We start from the raw sequence: 22,671 nt of genomic DNA, 5'->3' as shown, positions 1-22,671 counted from the left end.
ACGGAATTAATTTTCAATATTATACTGTACTACAAAACGGAAGTCGTACAGTTTTTATTTAGCATGCGTCAGCTGAGATTTTCATATCCATACGCACTTGACAACCGTTAAAACTATTTTTGTAATTTTATGTCTTCATTGAGATGCTTATCAACAGAAAGTATCTAAAATAAAGTTTGTTTCTGTAATATTTGAATAAGATAACATTAGAATGTTATTTTTCCTATTTTGGAGTTTATTTTGACCTAACTATATTTTAGGTGCGTAATGATATTTGTTTACAATAACTGTTATTGGGTTTCAGCACATGTTGGAAGTAAACAGACAGACTGCATTCTGAACAAATCCGAACATCTGCCAAAATGGAAGCGGAAGGGCTAGATATTTTAGAGCCAACGGATCTTTATAATATGCTGCAGCAGTCTACTATTTATTCTAATTTAAGTGACCCAAATTATTTACTTTTGATAGGTAAGAAAAATTGAAGCACTAACTTTGTACCTTAACGTTACTTGGTAGATCAAACTCCTGTGAGTGCAGTCGTTTTCAATGGATGTCATCAGCGCAGAGCGTTATCTTATTTGCTGATAGGGCTCATTGTCAAAGGAGTGTCTCAATGGGCCCACTACATTTCATGAGCATTATTTGGAGGTTTCTTTAAACATTACTAGATCTAACATAAGAAAATACATATTGATGACCTAAGATGAGGTAACAACACTTTACCTTCATTACCTTTGTCATGACACCATTGTTAGCGGTTCAAAACTAAACACCAAATACAAGATTTCCTGCGTAATATATGATATCTGGAGATTCATTTCACTGTTTTGCAGTCAACTACCGCATGGTATTTAGGATAACGACAGGAACATAAGACGACCCGCATTTTGAAAATTTACATTTTATTTATTCTAATCAATTTTTCAGAAGATGATGATGAGTGTAGTTTTAACAGTAACTTAATAACTTATGGGCTCTACAGGATTATCAATCTCGTTTTACTTACCCAATTTAAAAATTAAAGTTGTTTCGGATAGGAAGTGGGCCTTTAATTGTCACTGTTTGAGGGAGCATATATATGCTTCTTTTGACTCAAAAAAGTTACTGTAAGCTTACATTTACACCCTAGTGCACTATACAATTTAACATTTAGTGCTCTACATTTATACTGTATACATGTTAACTTGTACTGCGCTACGACCAGTCACAGTGTACCCATGCAGGTAATGGCCAAGTGGTTAAGATGTGTTGAAGAACAGGGAAAAATACACATGATTCCTGTCCTGACGGTCTCCATTGTGAAAAATTATGGCTCTGCTGACTGAGTCAAAGAAGCATGCTCCGTCAGCTAAGTGACAGAGACATATTTAACAATATGTTCAAACTAGCAACTGTTGTAACGGAAAAGATATCACCTTCTGACGGACTTTTATCTTTTCCGATACCTTCTGACGGACTTTTATCTTTTCCGATACATCAGGAAGTAGCTATGTACAAACTACACTGACCTTCTCCTTTTGCACTACTCTTCTTGTTTTTCTTGAGGTTTCAATCCTTGGCCTGGCTGCTGAGAACAGTTGTTACACAAATCAGAACAAACCAAATTTTTACCAATTACATGTATCTGTTGTATGACATTCAGTTCTACCATTATATATTTACATTTACTTGTCACTTCTACTATATAAACTAGCCGAGTAAAAGTGAAGTACAAGTATATGTGGATATGACCGACACCCAAAACGTGACTATTATGACGTCACAAATGTTGACATGGTGACGTCAACTGATCACCGCCAAAATGGCTGTTCCATCTCGTGGATCAAATCATTGTTGATAAACGGTTTCCCTGGTCTAAACAATGTTAATACACAGACCCCAAAAATGAGTTGGTAATGTTAAATATAAGCATTGAACTATCTTCACATGGCATCTTTGGTCTATATAGATGCCAGAGCTTTGCAGACAATCATCTCATAATGCGCTAGCGCACATTATGAAGATTGTCTAATGCTTAAATATGAGTCATAAAATCAGGTATTGAAATTGCAACCTATTAGATTCTTGGTTCCTAGTGCAGTATAGGACACAGACATTTTTTGATAATCTTGCATTTGTCTTTTTTATAATACACTTATGATACACACTTAAAACATGTATGTATCTTTTAACACATATATCTCAAATTTCGTTTTAATTTCAGATGCTCGGAATAAAAATGAATACAATGAAAGTCATGTGGTAACTGCCAAAAAAGCTCCTAAGGTATTTATGTGTTTATAGTTTGTGTGTTGGCACAATCAGATGTTGCTCCAAGGATCTATAACTTTAATTTAACATATTTTTACGTTGTATAATGTTAAACAAAGGGCTATTCAAATCGCCTTTCGTCCGTGGTCCGTGGTCCGTCCGTCCTTCCGTCCGTCCGTCCGTCCGTCCGTTAACAATTCTTGTTACCGCTATTTCTCAGAAAGTACTAAAGGGATCTTTTTCAAATTTCATATGTAGGTTCCCCTATGGCCCTAGTTGTGCATATTGCATTTTGGGACCGATCGGCCATCTTGGATTTTGGTAGTTAAAGTTTGTTACCACTATTTCTCAAAAAGTGCTGAAGGGATCTTTCTTAAATTTCATATGCAGGTTCTCCTAGGACCCTAGTTGTGCATATTGCGTTTTGGGACCGATCGGTCAACAAGATGGCCGACAGGCGGCCATCTTGGATTTTGATAGTTAAAGTTTGTTACCGCTATTTCTCAGAAAGTACTGAAGGGATCTTTCTCACATTTCATATGTAGGTTCCCCTAGGACCCTAGTTGTGCATATTGCAATTTGGGACCGATCGCTTAACAAGATGGCCGACAGGCGGCCATCTTGGATTTTGATAGTTAAAGTTTGTTACCGCTATTTCTCAGAAAGTACTAAAGGGATCTTTCTCAAATTTCATATGCAGGTTCCCCTAGGACCCTAGTTGTGCATAGTGCATTTTGGGACCAATCGGTCAACAAGATGGCGGACACGCGGCCATCTTGGATTTTCATAATTAAAGTTTGTTACCGCTATTTCTGAGAAAGTATTGAAGGGATCTTTCTCAAATTTCATATGTAGGTTCCCCTAGGGCCCTAGTTGTGCATATTGCATTTTGGGACCGATCGGTCAACAAGATGGCTGCCAGGCGACCATCTTGGATTTTGATAGTTAAAGTTTGTTACTGCTATTTCTCAGAAAGTACTAAAGGGATCTATCTCAAATGTCATATATAGGTTCCCCTAGGGCCCTAGTTGTGCATATTGCATTTTGGGACCGATCGGTGAACAAGATGGCTGCCAGGCGGCCATCTTGTATTTTAATAGTTAAAGTTTGTTACCGCTATTTCTGAGAAAGTACAAAAGGGATCTTTCTCAAATTTCATATGTAGGTTCCCCTAGGGACCTAGTTGTGCATATTGTGTTTTGATACTGATTTGTCAACAATTCAGACGGCCATCTTGGATTTTGGTAGTGGAAGTTTGTTACCACTATTTCTCAGAAAGTATTGAAGGGATCTCAAGCAAATTCCATACATAGGTTGCCCTAGGGCCCTAGTTATGCATACAAATGTATTGCGTTTTGGGACCAATCAGTCAACAAGATGGCCGTCTGGCAGCCATCTTGGATTTTGATAGTTAAAGTTTGTTATTGCTATTTCTAAAAAAAGTACTGAAAGGATGTCTCTCAAATCTTATTTGTAGGTTCCCTTAGGGCCTTAGTTGTGCATATTGCATTTTGTAACTGATAGGTCAACAAGATGGCTGCACGGCCGCAATCTTGGATTTCATTGTTGAAGTTTGTTACCACTATTTCTTAGAAAGTACTGCAGCGATCTGTCTCAAATTTTATGTGTAGTCGTGTTTGAAAAAGTTGAAAAGCAGGGAAAAGATCCCTCTTTCCATTGTCAGACATAGATCATTCTTTGGTGGGCGCCAAGATCCCATTTTGAAATGCTTCTGAGAGTTTAGCAAGAATAACTACAGGTACAGCTACAAAGTCATTTTTATTATGTATCTTGCATACAAATTTATCGAAAAATTCCTTAGGTTAAGGTGTCAGTTGGATGACTAAAAGAAATGCATGTACAGATAATTTACATAAATAATTTGCATAAACATATCTAGGTATTGGTTTGTTTTAGGATGCTGAGGGTTCATTTGGAGTACCATATGATGCGGAGCTGGAATGTAAACAAAATGTTGTTGTTTATGACAGTAACACCAAAACTCTGCGAGAAGGAGGTGGGTTATTGATTTTATTAAAATATGTCCAAGTTCTTCATCACCTTGAGCTAAGAAGCTCATCAATTTAAAAAAAAACAAAACATTGCGTCTTTTATATCGGTCAAAAATTCATACACACAACACACACACACCCTCACACACAAACTGTATACAGAGAAAAAGAAAACACAATTGCATCAGTGTAAAGATCGAGTTATATATATACAAAAATCACTTGGCACTTTGATGTACGTCTGAATTATTTAAAAATCTCCTGTTAGTAGAATTATAATCTGGATTTACAGCTACAGAATCATAAGGATGGTGTCTGAAGCATTTCAAGCTTAAGACTTTCTATGAAACCTGATTATTGTACTACCAGTAGTATTTTCAGGGTCCAGGGGCGAAGCCCTGGTAGGGGGTATGGGGGGGGGGGCGAAGCCCCCCAGAAGCTGACGGGAAGCTGTTATAATGTAATAACTATTTTACCTCTTTGGTGAAGTTCTATAAAAGTATACAGTGGAACTCGGTTAATACGAACTCGAAGGGACCGAGATAAATCTTCGAGTTATCCGAGTGTTCGAATTAAGCGAGTTCTCATGTCTACTGACTACATTTGTATCTCTTTACTTGGTATATATTGACTAGTTCCATGTCGTTAAACGATGTGAACAAGAGAGATGTCAAAATCGCCAATGCTAGTTGCAAAATTATAACAAGAAAACCTAGATATATATTTTGAAATGCCGTTCTACGGCAGATTTATGAAAAAAAATATCGGCATTTTGGCGATCTCATTGTCCAAAAAATCTCATTTCGAATTCTATAAACGTATATATATGAATGGTTAAATGGAGGTCACGATATTAAGGTTTATAACTATGCGAAAATAATATACAAAATTAGAACAGTGGTAATTTTATATTGTCTACACTGTATAATCGTACTATACTAGACTCCCCTGACCAGTGCTCGAGCAAAAAAACACGGATTTTGGCTGTGAAAAAGAAAATAGTAAGCAATGGCTGAATTTTGTATTATTTCAACTTAGGACAAAAATTTTGGCGAATATTTTAACAAAATTAAGATTAAGTTTGCGTGTTTGGTTTGTTTACGATAGCAAGTCAAAGACCAAATGTCAAAATGGTGGAAATTGCATAAGACCAGTCCCTGAACACGTCAATAAAAAAATGAAACATTATATTTATGACAAGATTTCTACCTATTCTGGTCTATTTAGATTTTTTTTTTCTTTTTAAAATCAACATCAAAAAATACCTCTCTAAATCCACAACCTGAACTTCATATTCGACAAAAAACAAAGCCAACTATTTCGTACCACAGAAATCATTGGTTAACACACGTTAAACAGGCTGGAAGTGAACCAAAATGAAAAAAAAAAAACCCACTTTTTTATTATTAAGACAAAAAAAACATGTTAGTGCTATTTTTGAGATGTTTTGCTATCATTTGATATAATTATTTGTTTTTAGAATATTTCTAATTTTCAGGCGATGTTGTTTATTTTGGTGATCATAAGTGTTTGTCGATTCAAAATCCTCATTTGCTGGAGGGATCTAATATTTTCTTCGACACGATTCAAAGATAACCACATTTAACAACTTTGTAACGGGAAATATATTGACTATTCTAATAAATGTCCTTGATGGCCAATACATTAAGTCTTTCAAATGTGCACAAAGTTATGTTAGGCATACAGCCGGTCATATGACGTGTATTTTTACGTCATTTATATTCTGCAGCGTTAAGTGTATACGAATGTTGTATTTTTTTCTGACTATACAAAAATGCTAGTCAGATATATTTTTTGCATGCTCGAGCATGCAAGCATGCACGGGCGCTACCCCACTGCAAATAGTGATGACAGTGATTTTCTTACCACAATTTTACATGAAATTTTATCTATTTCAAAAATACATTAAATTAAAGATACATTACATGAATACATATGTTTTATAGGTCTAGCTATAGACTGCGGGACGATGCTATGGGAAAAGGGAAGTAGAAACAGAGTTAAATTACTAAAAGGTGAGTCATTACTGTGTTCATTTCTAACTGGAGCAAAAACTAAAACAATTTTTTAAACAATAACATATTGACAAATATCAATTAAAAATAAAAAAAATATATATATATATATAATATCCTGTAGACTTAACTAAGTAAGTGTAGATAATTGATTTATATTTTTTTTTAATTACTTTTGAGGCTAATTAATCATTAAACTCTATTTTAATGTTATGTGATGTGTCCTGTTCTAAATTAGTCTAGAAATAAGTACTCAAGTACTCCCCCCCCCTATATATTTTCTAAACATTTTCTTGGGGTTGCAAAGTATGTGGTTTGTGTAGGGATATTTGTTATACAACTAGTGAATGTTTTGTATTTGACATTTTGTTGACTAACTAGGATTAGTTTGATCAAGGTAGTAGTCATTACACAATCACTTCAGAAACATTCACTGTTTATGTAACAAATATCCTTGGACAATATTATAGCACACATATATATCTGCAATTTCACCCAAATATGAAGCTTGCTTGTCAAAAACATTTTACAGTTAATAAATTATGTAAATGATATTCTGTTACTACTGGGGGATCTTTTATAATTGGTATTATTAAAAATCATCATTTCGGAAAACCTTAATCACAATTGATCGGTATCTGATTTATTTACAGGTAAATTACCATTAAATAGCCTGTTATAGCTATCTTCAAGTTATAATATATTAGATTAATAAGGCTAACAGATTATAATCTAATTTTAAGACAACAAACATAACAAACCAATGCATGATGTGGAATCTTATATCTAATCATCTGACATGTAGCATGCTTTTCTCCCACTGAACAGGTGGTTATGAGGAATTCTCAGCACTTTATCCTTTCCTCAGAACACAGAAAATTATGTTCATGCCAAAGGTTTGTATTAGTAATATTAAGTTATCAAAAAATATGTGATTCATGTACAGATATAATTTATATGATATTTATAGTTTTGCTGGTGTTTTTTTTAATTTAGTTATCAAGAGAATAAATTGTAAATTGGGAATGATTTATCTTGGCAGACTGAGAAAAAAAGTTCTTTTGAATTTGAATATTTATATTTTTTAATGACCGATTAATGTTCAGACACCATTCACATAAAAATCATTAGTCCAATTAATAACATGGAAGTTAAGACCTGCTCATGTTCTGTCAATTTATTTCAATATTATAAAAATTATTTTCAGAAAATTTTCTCAAATTGTATATTATTTTGCCATTTTACTTATTCTTTGGCGTAAAAATGTGAATTCAGTTAATGATGAACTAATACATTTGTTTGCTGTTTGACAGGAAATGGATGAGATGAAATCCTATCCAATTGAAATCATACACGGTTTTCTATACCTTGGAAACTGGCGACAGGGCAACGCATCATATATCCAGAAGGACCTGAAAATAAAAGGCCACGTCAACTGTTGTGTGGAGTCCGAAACATTGTAAGTTAAGTATAAAATGTTGTAAACTGTAGTCCGAAACATTGTAAGTTAAGTATAAAATGTTGTAAACTGTAGTCCGAAACATTGTAAGTTAAGTATAAAATGTTGTAAACTGTAGTCCGAAACATTGTAAGTTAAGTATAAAATGTTGTAAACTGTAGTCCGAAACATTGTAAGTTAAGTATAAAATGTTGTAAACTGTAGTCTGAAACATTGTAAGTTAAGTATAAAATGTCGTAAACTGTAGTCCAAAACATTGTAAGTTAAGTATAAAGTGTTGTAAACTGTAGTCCGAAACATTGTAAGTTAAGTATAAAATGTTGTAAACTGTAGTCCAAAACATTGTAAGTTAAGTATAAAATGTTGTAAACTGTAGTCCAAAACATTGTAAGTTAAGTATTAAATGTTGTAAACTGTAGTTCAAAACATTGTAAGTTAAGTATAAAGTGTGTTTTGTAGACAGCAGCCATCTTGGATTTTGTCGCTTTCTCAGAGAGTACGAATGAGGTCTAGCTAAATGATTATAATACAGATCCTTTAATAATGTCACTCCTTTTGATAAAAGATCTGACTGTGATGTAAAACTGCAGTTTATGATTTATTTACTCTGTATATCTGGTTTGTTTGAGAAGATTAATTATATTATGCTTACATTGCTATCATATTCCATATCAAATACCAATTCTGTTTTATGTTGAAGGCTATATATAGTAAACCTACTTTCATGTACAGCTTTTCAGAGCCTGGGCCTCACCTGTTACACCTACAGGTAAACGATGAAGTGGAAGCTGATCTCTACAGTAAACTACAGAATGCATGTGCCTTCATTGGTAAGAGCCAAACTGCTGTTTATATTATTCTTTCTTCTTCTCTCATGAAATATGAAAGATTTGTCAGGTAAATCACTATATGTAAGATCATAATTCAAATAAAATGTTTTAACTGATATTTAACTTAACTAACCAGTAGGAAAGAAGATGCACTGATACTGTACATGTATTACAAGTTATAGAAATCCACCTGAAAGGCAGGAAAATCCCGTGATACTCCTCCTATTTATACAAATCTGGTGAGAGATTACATTGTGATACCGGTATTTCATTTGTTGATATATTAGTTTCGAGAGTAAATCTAGTAAATCAAGTCCTCTCTGTTCCTTCTGATACCCAGTAGTAAGGGGAGATAATTGTGTTGGTATTGAGATCATTAATAAGGAAGTAAACACGATTTATACCTTGATGTAATAGTAAATCATTCATAAGGGGATATAATCCATCGTTGTTACTTCAGATACCCACAAGGAGAAGAATGAAGCTGTACTGGTGTTCTCTAGTCTGGGAATCAGTCGTAGTGCCACCGTGGTGGTGGCCTATCTAATGCATCACTACAAATTTGCTCTCAAGGTACGTGATACTTTATACATTAAAACTAACAACAATGGTCAATTATACAGTATATTTATTTATAATAACAATTTTAATTTATACATACATTTATGGATAACTATAACAAAAAATCTCTGATACATGAATCGTTTTCATAATTCATTTGAATTAAGCAGGCCTCAGATTACTTGCTAATCGCAAATAGGTGTCCCAGAATAGCAATTGGGAAAAATATGCACAGTTTACTTTTTTCAGCAAATGCTTTCATTGGGGACAACTGTATTAATGACATAATGTTTGTGAATGAATTGATTTTAATTGAATATGGAGACACAGTTCTTACTATAATGTTAATATACCTGTGTATTAAATCATATTATTTACAACAAAACTATGATTTGAATATAATGGAGATTTAATTATTAGTAAAAAGATGTTTTAACAAGTTCAAATTTATGGCACTTGCTGTTTTTGGCAAGCCACATAAATTTGTAGAAGTCAAAACCTGTTAAGTGGCAAGTCAATAATTTTAGCGAATTTTCTGTAAAGAAATACACATCTTTTTCATACGATATCAAAAGTATGTAAATGCAGTTTATTGTTTTAATGCAGTTTAGTGTTGATTTATAATAAATCTCAACTCCTGTGTTTGACACTGCTAATGAATATAAAACAATGAAATTAAATGTCAATAGGCTAAATGATGATTCTTGTCTACCTCAACATCTGACATCATTGTTAATAATAAAAGTACATGTACAAATGTGTATGTTGTTTTGTTATTGTGATAGCCATAATTTGCCTTAAATATACATATACTTGGTCTAAAACCTTTTACTGATTTAATTTGCTGCTCTGAGATTTAAAAATCAAATATGAAAAGTTTTTATTTTGTGAAGATAAACACATAAAATCTCATACAATATAATGATTAAACAATAATACACATTCTCATCTCCGATAAACCGTATAAAGTCACAACGTTATCATTAACATCTTGTTTTCGTACTAAAATGTATTTTTCTTCCATACATAGTCCAGATGAAAAAAATTGATAATGACATGAGAAAAGTGAAATGATAGTGATGTCAAAGTAGAGCGATGGACGTTGTGTATTGATTTGGAAAAATCCCTCTATAAATCAATGGATTGATGAATTAAAACAATTCATTTTGTTAAAGATGCTCCACCGCCGACAGAACATAAATGATATTAATCATTTGAACAATAATTGGTGTTTAATCGTGTATATATATGCCTAATTAACACAAAAAATAATATAAAATAATTTATTTCGCCTTTGGTGCATGCGCAATCATTACTTCATTCCAGATAGGATATAGTGTCACGGAATTTTTTCGGGATGCAATAAATTATTTTTCATGTTTTTAACATGAAGTAAAATTAGAAGCTCAAATTTTTCAATGGTGGTAATGGTGTAAAGTAAGTAACTTTTGTTACTGAAGAAATATACTAAATCGTCTGCTCCTGTTTTTATAGTGAAAAAATACCATTTGTCAGCGGTGGAGCATCTTTAAGTAATCTCAAAGCCATGTTATCACTATTGTTAAATTTCGTAACGTTAAGTAAATTGTTTGCAAACATTACAAGAATCTCTCATGCATATACAAACAGCTTCTGAAGTAGCAGGTTCTAACAAAAAAATTATAAACCGATTTTTCATAACCTTATGAAATTAAAATTAGTGATATCAATGCTTAAATGAATAACCACAAAAAAGACATTTTGTTTCGAAGCCTTCAAATTGTGACATCACAATGTTTTTGCATCGGAGCATCATAAAGGTCATATATTTCACTTGTACAAAACCATTACATGTATTGAAATGAAAGAGGAAAAGTAATAAAACTTCCATGTGAAAAATATCATTACAGAATTTAAGAAACATGTGACAAATGATTTGCTTTCTAAAATCATCCATTTGGAAGTGTTGTTGACATTTTCCGAGGACTATATTTTGTATAGAGAACACTTAACAAATGGGGATTTAGGCCCTCTAGTTTCTCTTGTAGAAATGATTCTAGAAAAACCCATAAAGGTTTTATATATAAACGTGTTGTGTTTTCAGGAAGCTTATTCTCACCTAACACAATGCTGCCCCACAGTTCGGCCAAATCGAGGGTTCATCCATCAGCTTTCCAAATTTGAGGAATATTTATTTGGAACGGCAACAACACAAATAGAAGATCCAAATTACTGATCTCATCAAGTGTTCATGAACTTCCTCATCCTATTATCATCATGTTGTACATATGTATATTATACTTTATATGTAAATATGTGTATACATCTTTTAAAATTTGGGAATATAGAGTACAAGTTTGTACTTATCAGCCGTCCACAGTGCTAGTGTGAGGAATATACTAGTACAAGTTTGTACTAATCAGCCGTCCACAATGCTAGTGTGAGGCCAAATCGGCTTGGTTAGTGTAACAATTTGGATTTCATTGGAATATCTTTTGTTTTGTTAAGGTGTGGTGTATTTGTTATTGTTTTGTTCTTTTATTGTCAAGAATTGTTTTGTATGTCATTAAGTACAAATACACATTGTATATGGAATAATATTTCTGTGATATAACTGTTTACTTTTTTTTTGTGTGTTTCCTTTGTTATTTCATATATCTTAGCAATTTTGCAAATTGAAATTGCATATATTTCTACTTGAAGTAAGCAATGTTGAATACAAAATAAGACTTATAACTTCAACTTTAAAGCTCTTTTTTATGGTTATAATGACACACCTCGAAAATGATATATAAATAAATCTATCATCTAAAAAAAGAAATAGCTTTATATTTGAAGTCACATATAAAACTATCTTAACTGTATTTTGTTAAAACAAACCTTATTAATCATGGAACAAAGAAACAGTGTTGTCGATACGACAGTTTTCTTATAAATCAAGACTGGTTCAATACCATTTTCTGTACATTATATAGGCTGTTTTCAATGGTGAGCCTTGTCCGTTCACTGTTTTATCTTGGATGACAAAATAACAAAAATCCCATTGATGATACAGCTAACATATATACAAGTAGATGTTTATTTATAAGTATATATTTATTTCAATATTAATTTGATAATGTGCATTGTGTATATTTCATGCTTTAGATATATTGATTACCTGTTTTTAAGTTTCCATTTTTGTAATCATTGTGAATAGTAAATGATTTATAAAAATAAATTCAGAAGATAATAATAATCATTATTTTTTATTTTCTTATTCTTTGCCTTTCTATTCTTACTTTTTTTTCATAAACAGAATCTCAATTTTGACATCGGATTAAGCATTCACCTATTGAAAAAGACGTCATGGTTGAGCACTGGGGTTTGTCCCCTGATTTAGACAATGTAGTTTTTCAGAATAGCACACATGGGTTTTGCTCTTTAACTTTAACATATAGGAAGTGGAATGACTGGTTTACTCTTATCTATCGTTTTGTTTTTGTTACATATTGTATGTTTCAGTGCGATAACACTATAAAACAGGTAATGGTTTTCCTTATGCAGTGAGATGGAGTGAATACATTTGAGCCCTATATTTCGTATCAATACCAGTGGTGTCTCATTGAAACTACATGTAGGAAAGATATCTTTTAAAATGAAAACAATGCATACTATCTCAAGTGAGTAAGTTTAAATCATACTGTAACAAGAGGCTCCCTGGCATTAACGGTCACCCGAGTTCTGTTACAGAATGTTACAAAGATGTGTTAATACTTATTAGTCCCATACATCCACGTCGCTCGTAATGATTATACATGTTTTTGTAATTTAAAAAAAATGGCTCGAATGTGTCATAAAGTCTACAGTTTTGGCAAAACATATGAAAATAACAGAAACAAGAAGCACCAAAAGGTGGACCGGTTCGACTCTGTCATCCTCAAATATAACACATCAGTTTGTATTAAAGAATCGTTCGATGTATTTTTTCAATCTATATAAAATGCAGTACCTGTCTCTTAGATATCTTCCTCATAAAGATCATTTCTGGATACTGTCTTTCTGCAAGCACAACAGACACCGAACTCTTCAGCAGAAGTTATTTCCACGCTGGCGCCGCATGGGTAATTCGTGCATGTGAATTTCTTAAGAGAAGTCACATTAAAAGCCTCGTATCCATTTTCAAATGTGAATGCGAGAGTGAACTCCACCCTTCGTCCAGCATTTTGTGGTCCAGACATATTGGCAACGTCTGGTATAAAGAAGGCTTCTACCGGGCATGTGTTTTCTCCAAGGTCAAGGTTGATGAATCCTGTCAATTTCTTCTTGTTAGGATGACAGATGGTTCCCTTGAAGATATACAACTGTGGTAAATGTCTGGTAGCTCTGTTTTCCGGCAGCAAGGATGAACACTGAGATCCAGGCAACAAACGCTTGATTCCATTTTGAGAAATGCCTACCCATTCTCTTGGCTGTTTGGACTCCATCACATATCTCCCAGATGTCTTGAGTTCCAGCTTCAGTTGCTTCGCGTCGTAAAGGGAACTCGTATCCACCTGTCTGGACGCTGAGTCGACACCAAAACCAAGAAGACTTTTCAGGATGAACATGTAAAATTTAGAAATTGGGGATGTAATAAGATTGTTGAGTTTGGCCACCTGTACCAAAACATGCTCTAGCCCATATTCCGTGGTCATCTCTTTGTGCCGAATTGCTCTCAACCAGTCAACCAAGTTTGTTTCCAAGGCCTTCTTTTCCCTGTAGCTGTCACAGACATCGACCATTTCAAAAATCCTTTCATACAAGTTGACTATGACGTGGATCTGCTCCTTTTCCTTTATGTTGTCGATAATGTTAAACGGACTTCTGAAGCCAGACTTGCTGTTGAGTTTTGCCATGGCTATTCCTAACCGACATGAGTCGACGTCCTGACAGTCATCCAAACGTTCCAACGCCACGTCTTTTCCTTTAAACAGGAGATCATACCACCGACTGTACTTGTTAAGGAAATAGCTTATTTCCTTTTGGTGTACAGATTCCTTTGTGCATTCATGGATCAATTGATCTATGATTGGAATACTTTTTCGGACAAACGCATTTGTTTTCTCACGGATGGCTGTATTGTTGAGAAAAGCGACATTTTCTTCCTTCTGAAGGAAATCACAAAAGTGAAGACGTACTTCGATCTCACCGGTGTATCCATATCCACTCTCATGGCCAACGGGGGTATACATGCGGGACTTTTCAAACAACAAGCACGCTTGATGTACGAATGAAAGAAGGTCATTTATATTGCACGACGAGTAATCAGTTTTTGAACTACTTTGGTGGCCATCATCTAAGATTCCCATGCCGGTCATGCGTTTGATTCGCTTCAGCAGAAACATGCCGTACATATGATATATGTACATGAGCGGAAGCTTAAATCTGTCATTTAGTTTCCCATCACTCATTCCTTTGGCAGGACCTTCACAGAGCTCAAGAGACATGATAAAACATCTCTCAGCTTCTTTTTCTTGTTGTGGAAGGCAGTTGGCGTAAAATCTTCCAAGATGTGCTAGGAAATTTGGATCCTTTGGGAAAACCTCAACAAGTTTCTTCAAAACCTCCAACCGTTCACAAAACATAGGCGGTGCTGATTTTATGTCCTTGAGAACATTAGAGATAGGAGATTTTCTGTTAAGATTTTCTGATCCATGACACATATCCATGGGGTCCCGGACAATGAAAATCCGTCTTAAACAGTTCACAATGACGTTTGATGAGGAGTAACCCCTTCTTTCCCTCCTACTAGCGTAGCTTATAAATTCCAAGCAAAGTGACGAGAGTCGGTGTCGGGCAGTATCGGATAATCCTATCTGTGCCCTATCTTTTGAAGTTTTCCCTCGTGATAGAAGATGCTCCAGGATTTCTTTGCCAACCAAATTATGACAAATTCGAATGTTCGACTTTCTTCCTTCTGTCCCATCTTCCACTATAAATGATTGGACCGACAGTGGAAAGTCATCAATGTCCACGCAATAGTTTGGTGGTAGGTGTAAAAGTTCGGCGAAGAATTGGCAAGGGATCGATGTATGTCCATAATAGTAGGCAAGTGCTAAGTAAAGGAGTATGCTCTGGTCCGCGATTGTCACTACGTCGTGTTCTGACACTGGCAAATAACTTTTTACGAAGGATGATATACCCTTAAACTCGTGCAGAAAAACAGTTAGACCGAAATTGATAAGATGATGTCGATTTCCTTGGGCTGTCTCCTCACACAAATTGTGCAGGGCTCTTTTCCTTCCGCTATCATCTTCGCAATGACCTGTTAACTTCAAAGTCAACTGTTTGGCTTCTTTTGGCGAAACGTTACCACCTAGCCACACGCTATCGTCGTCATTTGTGTTAATGTCAGGTTTGGAAAGACATCTCTTCACGTGCAGAATAATAGCACAGCAGCCGCTGCTTTTCAGATATTGTAGGAGATGGAATACTTTCTGATCATCTTCCCCGTCGATAAAAAGAAGAACAGGTCTGTGAGTTTTGGTGTATATATACTCGATTCTGGGGACAACGTCTACAATGTTGAAAATGCTGTTTCGTACATGTACAGTTGGAAGTTTCTCGTGAAATTCCCAGGCGAGACGTTGGGCAAGTGTGGTACCTCCAGCCCCCGGAGCATGACATAATGTCACCATGCATGATTTGGTTTTTTTGAATTTTCATCTCAATGACAGCTTTCGTTTTCTTGTGAATGTCTCTCTCTATATCAAAATGACCCACTTCACAAGTGTACCATGTCCGCCAATGCAATGTCCCGCCCCGATAAAAATTGTCGCTTTCCTCTTGTAGGAACTCTAATTCGTTTTCGTCTTGTTCGAATGGGCATAATTTAAATAATACGTTCAAATGCTCGCGGAGCCACAACGCATCTCTTTCTGGTATACAAGCATCTTTTTGCTCGAATGCTGGAAGATCAAATGTCTTTTTGTTGGTATCATTACGCTGCCGCAGTGTTTTGTTTAACCCCTCGAGAAAGTCCGTTACTTTTATTTGAACGAGACTAAGGTTTTCGTTTTGTTCTTGACACAATGAACGGAAACATGATTTTCCTTCTTCTGTTTTGGGTTCTGACTCGAGAACGATGACAAGTTTTGGGGGCGGATCAATATTTTCATCTAACTTGTTTACCATCTTTAGGATGTAAGGTACCATCCGTTCGTCATTTGGCCATAGCACAATGGAGGTCAGCACGGTGGAATCCGCAATAAAGTCTTGTATATCGCCCAGGTAGGGATTAACAAACTGTTTGATTTTTCGGTTCCAACTTCGCACATCTTCTGTAATTTCTGTACATGGCCGACTTTCAGGATCATCCCTAGATCCGCATATGAAACACCAGTTTGTTCCGTATTCCGATACCGGTTTATCGATAGTCTTCCATGTTGTGATGTGAAGTGATGTCGATTTGGACATCAGTTCTTCATTAGAGTCTAGAAGTCCACAATCTCTGCTGTAAGGATCAAAGTCAAAGACGGTCAACCAGGGTACAGATGCGATTGCCCCAATATTTGTGGACACACTTGGTACATCACCTGCCAATAGAATGAAATGACCCTTTCGAAAGTAGTTTACCGCATCTAACATTTGATTCACGGTTGTGCATACTGTCGCTTCATTTCGTTTCGTCTTCAAAATAGGCTCTTGGTGTTGTGGAAGAGAAATACCTTGCCTTGTGCACTGCTTCGCTTCAGAGTTCGGTTCATGACAGTTATCTTCTCCATAATCTTTCGCAAACCAACTATACACTTCTGCAAATCTGTCATCGGTTGGTTTGCAAACGACAGGCACATTATCTTTTCGAATCCACATATCTCCTTCACGTGTTGCAATGGTGCTGTTTGCTCGGTTGCATTTGAAAACAGATGGCGATGTATTACCTTGGCATCTGAATATCTCAATCACACCCACTAAATCAGACCCTACAGTGACTTCAGAGTACGAAAAGTCTGGGATACTGCCAACTACACATTCGGTAAGAAAGAACCCTTTAAAGTGTGCAGGCGTGTAACTTTTCTTTATTCCTGTTATAGAAGGTAAATTGTCTGTCCCGCTGTCAACCGCCCCAAGAAGTATGAATGAAGAGGCCTCTTTCGGCGTATTCCACATACTTACGATATCTATGGTAAACAGCAGATAATTCCCTACATAAACCAATTCAGATTGCAAGCATTTTAAGTCATGCCTGTTTCTGCTCTTTACAAGAGTGCTTATAAATGTTGCATCCTCATTTTCATTTCCGCTTTTCTGCGTTCTGAGGCTTGTCCTTTCATCAGCCTGAGTATTTTCACTCTTTTGTTCTTTGACTGTTTTCGTCTTTTTATTCTTGCCTCTACACACAACCGTCCACTCATCAGAACCATTGTCGTCTTGACGTGTATGCTCTATAGGTGACTTGGGTTTTCTCTCATTTGTTTCGGTTACCTTTCTCCTCTGTTTATTGCTGCAGCGCGTGTCCCTGCTCTGACCATCAGAGGCGTTTGTCTGTGGTTCGGAACTGCGACCTTGCATGCAGTCTGTCTCAGGTCGAATTAGTTTTTGCTTCACCATAACTCTCCCCTTTGCTGTTGTGAATATTTCGTACGTGTCAGTATTGTTTTGTAGGAATGACAACAGGGACAAGCCAGATGCATCCGTAAATGTTTTCTTCCCGTCGGTTAGATGGTTTCCAAATGTTTCTGTAAATTTCTGTTCTAACATTTTCAATGGCATTGGGTTCAGAGCCTGAGTATGTCTCGGATTTAGAATAATGCCGAGTGCACCCTTGAGAATTCCATCTTTCTCTAATCCTCCCTTTTTGACATCTGGAAAATGTAAATTTATCAACCTATAAATATCATACTAGTAATCAATGTGACTTTATACATCGTATAGAGAGTAACCTGCGATATATCGGACAGCTGTTCCATCCAACTATAAATACGAAACACGGAACAGAGGAGATTAACGTAAGTAATAAAATGGAGAATCCTTCAGACTTTACTCAATAAATCCAGAGCAGAATCAATCTATCAACATCAATTGTATAAAGGAAATGAATCTACGCTTATCTGTAAAAACTCAATGTTTTCCCTGAAATATATGTATCAAAAGCTTTATAAAAACACATCAATATCAACGACTCGCCATCGCTCAAAATTCTTATAAGGAAGCCTGCTACCTTAAGGAAGCGAGGTATTGTCTTATGCAGATTATTACTGATGAAGAAATGATATGATTAAACACTGACAAAGAAGATTCGAAACGGGAACAAGATGCTCAAGGGCCTTAACGGTCATCTGACTACCTTGGCAATAGTCGTACAGATAATTAATTGTGGCGGCCTTCTTGGACTTTGAATCGACCCGAAAAATAGCAACACTTTGTCTGGATCATGTCAGGATCATTTCAGGCAGGTTTCAGCCAAATCGCACAGGTAGAACTTGAGGAGAAGTTCAAAAAGTGTTTTCAAGATGGCAGCTGTGGCGGCCATCTTAGATTTCGGATCGACTCAAAAATCTTGAGACAATTTTAGGATCATTTCAGGCAGGTTTCAGCCAAATCGCACAGGTAGAACTTGAGAAGAAGTTCAAAATGTGATTTCAAGATGACGGCTGTGGCGACCATCTTGGATTTCGGATCTACCCGAAAAATAACAACCCTTTGATGGGACCATGTTTCAGCCGAATCGTACTGGTAGAACTTAGAAGAAGATTGAAAAGTTTGAAAGTTTACGGTCGGCGCACGGCGGACGACAACGAATAAACATTATGACTATATGTCATCCTGACACTTCGGCGATAAACCACTAACAGTACATACCTGCTTATTCTGATAACAGTTCAGATATCTCATGTGGGCGATAAACCACTAACTAATGTAATGGTCAGTACAAACCTGCTTGTTCTGATAACAATTCAGATATCTCATGTAGGCGATAAACCGTTAACTAATTTACTGGTCAGTAAAAATCTGCTTGTTCTGTTAACATTTCAGATATTTCATGTAGACGATAAACCAATAACTATTGCAATGGTCAGTACAAACCTGCTTGTTCTGATAACGATTCTGATATCTATGCAGGCGATAAACCATTAACTAATATACTGGTCAGTGGTCAGTAAAAATCTGCTTGTTCTGATAACAGTTCTGATATCTATGCAGGCGATAAACCATTAACTAATATACTGGTCAGTGGTCAGTAAAAATCTGCTTGTTCTGATAACAGTTCGGATATCTCATGTAGACAATAAACCACTCACTTATGCAATGGTCAGTACAAACCTGCTTGTTCTGATAATAGTTCAGATATCTGCATAGTGTTGGAGTCTCCTATTTGAATTCCCTGCTGACCATAGTTTGTGATATTGAAAACCACTCCTCCTAATAGAAAACTTAAAGCATTATTCCGTACAAAAAAACAAATGCATATCTCATTTGTGTCCACTTTTAAATTAACATTATTTGTAATTTTTATTTTATTAAAGATGCTCCACCGCCGACGGAGCATAAATGGCATTCATCATTAGAAAAATAATTGATGTTTAATCTTGAATATTTATGTCTAATTAACACAAAAAAATATATAAGATAATTTATTTTGCCTTTTGTGCATGCGCAATCAGTACTTCATTTCATATAGGATATAGTGCCACGGATTGTTTTCGGGATGCAATTAATTATTTCTTATATTTTCAACTTGAAGTAAAATTAGAAGCTCAAACTTTTCGATGGTGGTAATGGTGTAAAGTACGTAACGTTTGTAACTGAAGAAAAATACTAAATCGTCAGCTCCTGTTTTTGATAGTGAAAAAATACCATTTGTCAGCGGTGGAGCATCTTTAAACTCTAATTTCTAAGATAAGCTTCTTCCTAAATTTCAAAATACAATGTGATTTTGAGTCATGTACTCCTTTATTATTTTACTGACCGTCTCTTCATGGTTAAATGACACATTGATAGAACATTTCATTTTTTATCTGTTCATTTCTTAACATGCGCCTGGCCAGTTTTGATTACATACTTATAAATCTTTTATTTTTGTTCTAAAACATTTTCCAATAATTTTGATAAACATGAAATTATGATATACATATTTGCTAAGATGTTTTTATGCATTTGGTTTAGTTAATAGCCCGTGTGCTAGAAATGCTTACCTTTTTTGGAATTTGAAGTTGCCATGTTTCAACAAATAAACTATAGCAATGAATCATGTAAAAAGTTTAGTAGATTTGTCTCCTCATATTCCACGGAGTTTTCCTGTAGAGGAAAATATGACAGATTAGTGGATTATTAAATTCACATATCAATGTGATCTGCAAGCAGATGTAATAATTCTATCGGGCAAGCCCTTGGGAAATAGGGCTTAGGAAATAGGAAAAACCTTCAGGTAAATAAATCTTCACGTCTCACTGTCATCGGGGCCATAAATGCATAACATACAATAGCTCACCTACATGGGTGTGTTAACATAAATGTAGGTCACCCATGACGAGACTTTCCAACACTATATCTAGACTGTTCCAGAATGGACTATTGAATTCATCAGACTATTAATTGACGGTTAAATCTGGCAGTCGAGAATAGCTTATAAATGCCAAATTCGTTGAATATTATAATCACAAAATTGACGACAAAAATGAAATAAAACTTTTGACACAACTTTTATATCAGAAGGGAGTGACAATATTTGACTGTATGCGATATCGACACACGAGATTTAATGGTTAAAACCTCTAATAGGCATCGTTGAATACATACCTGACTTTAAACATGTGTATCGAACAAGTTCAAGTACAAAGTTCTTGTCTCCGAAAAGTGTAAGTGTCGGCGTAAGATTCCTACTCTTTAGTTCTACACTCCCGATCAATCAATACTTCAAATGACACTGTACATTATCGAAATGCTGGGATGTATATTGGGTACATATCTATGACGCCAGGGGATTCCCCACAACGTATTTTTCCATATACACACATTTACTATTTTACTGTACTAAGTATAGTATAAAATCGTTTTTGATTATTTTTTCAATTTTTTAAAGGTTTTGCGTATATGACAATACGCCATCAAAGTGACAAAAGAAAAACTATGTATCCTTTCTCAGTGCAAAATTACATCGTATTCTGTTGTTCCTTGTGATAGCAGATTCAATTCCGGAAGTTTCATTACTTCCTAACTCGTGGTAACTATTTCGTAATAAATGGAAATATAATAAATAATATACTGTGCTAAGTAAGTTTACTGATTGTTCTAAAATTCTTGTTTTATGTATTTTATGCATTAAATCATGTATGTCAACAACCCTGCGGAAATGAGTCATTGAGCTGTGACATTTGTGTTTCTATAAATACATATTTTATAAATGTTTATTTTTCAGAGTGCTTTAGTGTCCCTGAATTGAAGAAAACTTAACTATTCTGAATAAAATGTACAAGTTCATGGCATATCTTTTTCAGCTAATATATAGCTACGTAATGTTGGCAATATTTTTGAAATCACAAACACTCTATATAAAATTTCACAACGAGAAATGAATGTTTCTGAAACTATTAGACATATTTTTAAACAGTGTTTGTTCAATTAATTGGCCGTAATTTTCATACAACAATTAATTTCAAGCTACAATAGCTCGCCTACATCGATGTATTGACATAAATGTAGGTCAAGAATGCAAAAACTTCCAAAGCTAAATTTAGACTGTTCCAGAATGGACTATTGAATTTATCAGGCTATTAATTGACGGTTAAATTTATCAGTCTAGAAAAGCTTATAAATGCCACAATTCGTTGCAGATACTCACAAAATTGACGACAAAAATGAAATAAAAAGAATAGATACAACTTTTCTATCAGTAGGGAGTGGAAATATTTGACTGTATGCATTGTCGACAGACGAGAATTGATGTTTAAAATCTCAAATTGGTACCGCTGAATACATACCTGACTTATCACAATTCTTTCATTTTTAAGTAAAAAGTCTTGTCTCCGAAAAGCCGTCGTAAGATTTCTACTCTTTAGGTATACACTCCCGTCAAATCAATGCTTCAAATGACACTGTACATTATCGAAATACTGGGGTGTAGCCTATATTTGGTATAAATATATGACGTCAGGGGATTCCCCACAAGGTATTTTTTCCATATACACACATTAACTATTTTACTGTACTAAGTATAGTATAAAATCGTTTATGATTATTTATTCCAGTTCTTAAGGGTTTGCATATATGACAATACCCCATCAAAGTAATAAAAGAAAAACTGTGTATCCTTTCTCAGTGCAAAATTACATCATATTTTGTTGTTCCTTGTGATACATGCATATAGTTTAATTAATTACTTCCTATGCAGGGGTGCCTACTTCGTAAAAAACGGAAATATAACAGATAATATATGTAAAAAACGAAATATAACAGATAATATATGTAATATAACAGATAATATATGTAATATAACAGATAATGTATGTTTCCTGATTGTTCTAATGAATGAAAATCATATCGGACGTATACAAATTAAATATGTCAAAACTGGACGAAAA

At 34.9% G+C, this 22,671-nt stretch overlaps 2 protein-coding genes across 2 annotated transcripts; one reads left to right on the top strand and one right to left on the bottom strand.

The window, feature by feature from the left end:
- The first annotated feature begins 293 nt into the window (after positions 1 to 293).
- LOC138332231 (serine/threonine/tyrosine-interacting-like protein 1) lies at positions 294 to 11,749 on the top strand. Its single transcript, XM_069280233.1, has 9 exons — positions 294 to 471; positions 2,207 to 2,268; positions 4,171 to 4,270; positions 6,233 to 6,301; positions 7,130 to 7,197; positions 7,615 to 7,760; positions 8,493 to 8,590; positions 9,051 to 9,163; positions 11,235 to 11,749. Exons 1-9 carry the CDS (start codon positions 363 to 365, stop codon positions 11,364 to 11,366), a joined length of 897 nt encoding a protein of 298 aa, XP_069136334.1. The 5' UTR covers positions 294 to 362; the 3' UTR covers positions 11,367 to 11,749.
- On the bottom strand, positions 9,201 to 21,987 carry LOC138332228 (uncharacterized). The gene is given in 5 exon segments (XM_069280231.1): positions 9,201 to 15,798; positions 15,800 to 17,955; positions 19,415 to 19,513; positions 20,287 to 20,389; positions 20,891 to 21,987. Coding segments are annotated over 4 exon segments (4,950 nt in total). The 5' UTR covers positions 20,312 to 20,389; positions 20,891 to 21,987; the 3' UTR covers positions 9,201 to 13,128.
- Between the last annotated feature and the right edge of the window lie 684 nt (positions 21,988 to 22,671).

The sequence above is a fragment of the Argopecten irradians genome, chromosome 9 (assembly GCF_041381155.1).
Source record: "Argopecten irradians isolate NY chromosome 9, Ai_NY, whole genome shotgun sequence".
Classification (NCBI taxonomy): domain Eukaryota; kingdom Metazoa; phylum Mollusca; class Bivalvia; order Pectinida; family Pectinidae; genus Argopecten; species Argopecten irradians.
Note: the sequence above shows the minus strand (reverse complement) of the source record. Positions and strands in the feature narration are given on the sequence as shown.

Bases quoted from the DNA above. Each gene is read 5' to 3' on its own strand.
- LOC138332231 (XM_069280233.1), top strand. From the start codon at position 363: ATGGAAGCGGAAGGGCTAGATATTTTAGAGCCAACGGATCTTTATAAT. The intron at 6,302-7,129 runs GTGAGTCATTAC...CCCACTGAACAG, and splicing joins CAGAGTTAAATTACTAAAAG to GTGGTTATGAGGAATTCTCA. The intron at 7,198-7,614 runs GTTTGTATTAGT...GCTGTTTGACAG, and splicing joins AAATTATGTTCATGCCAAAG to GAAATGGATGAGATGAAATC.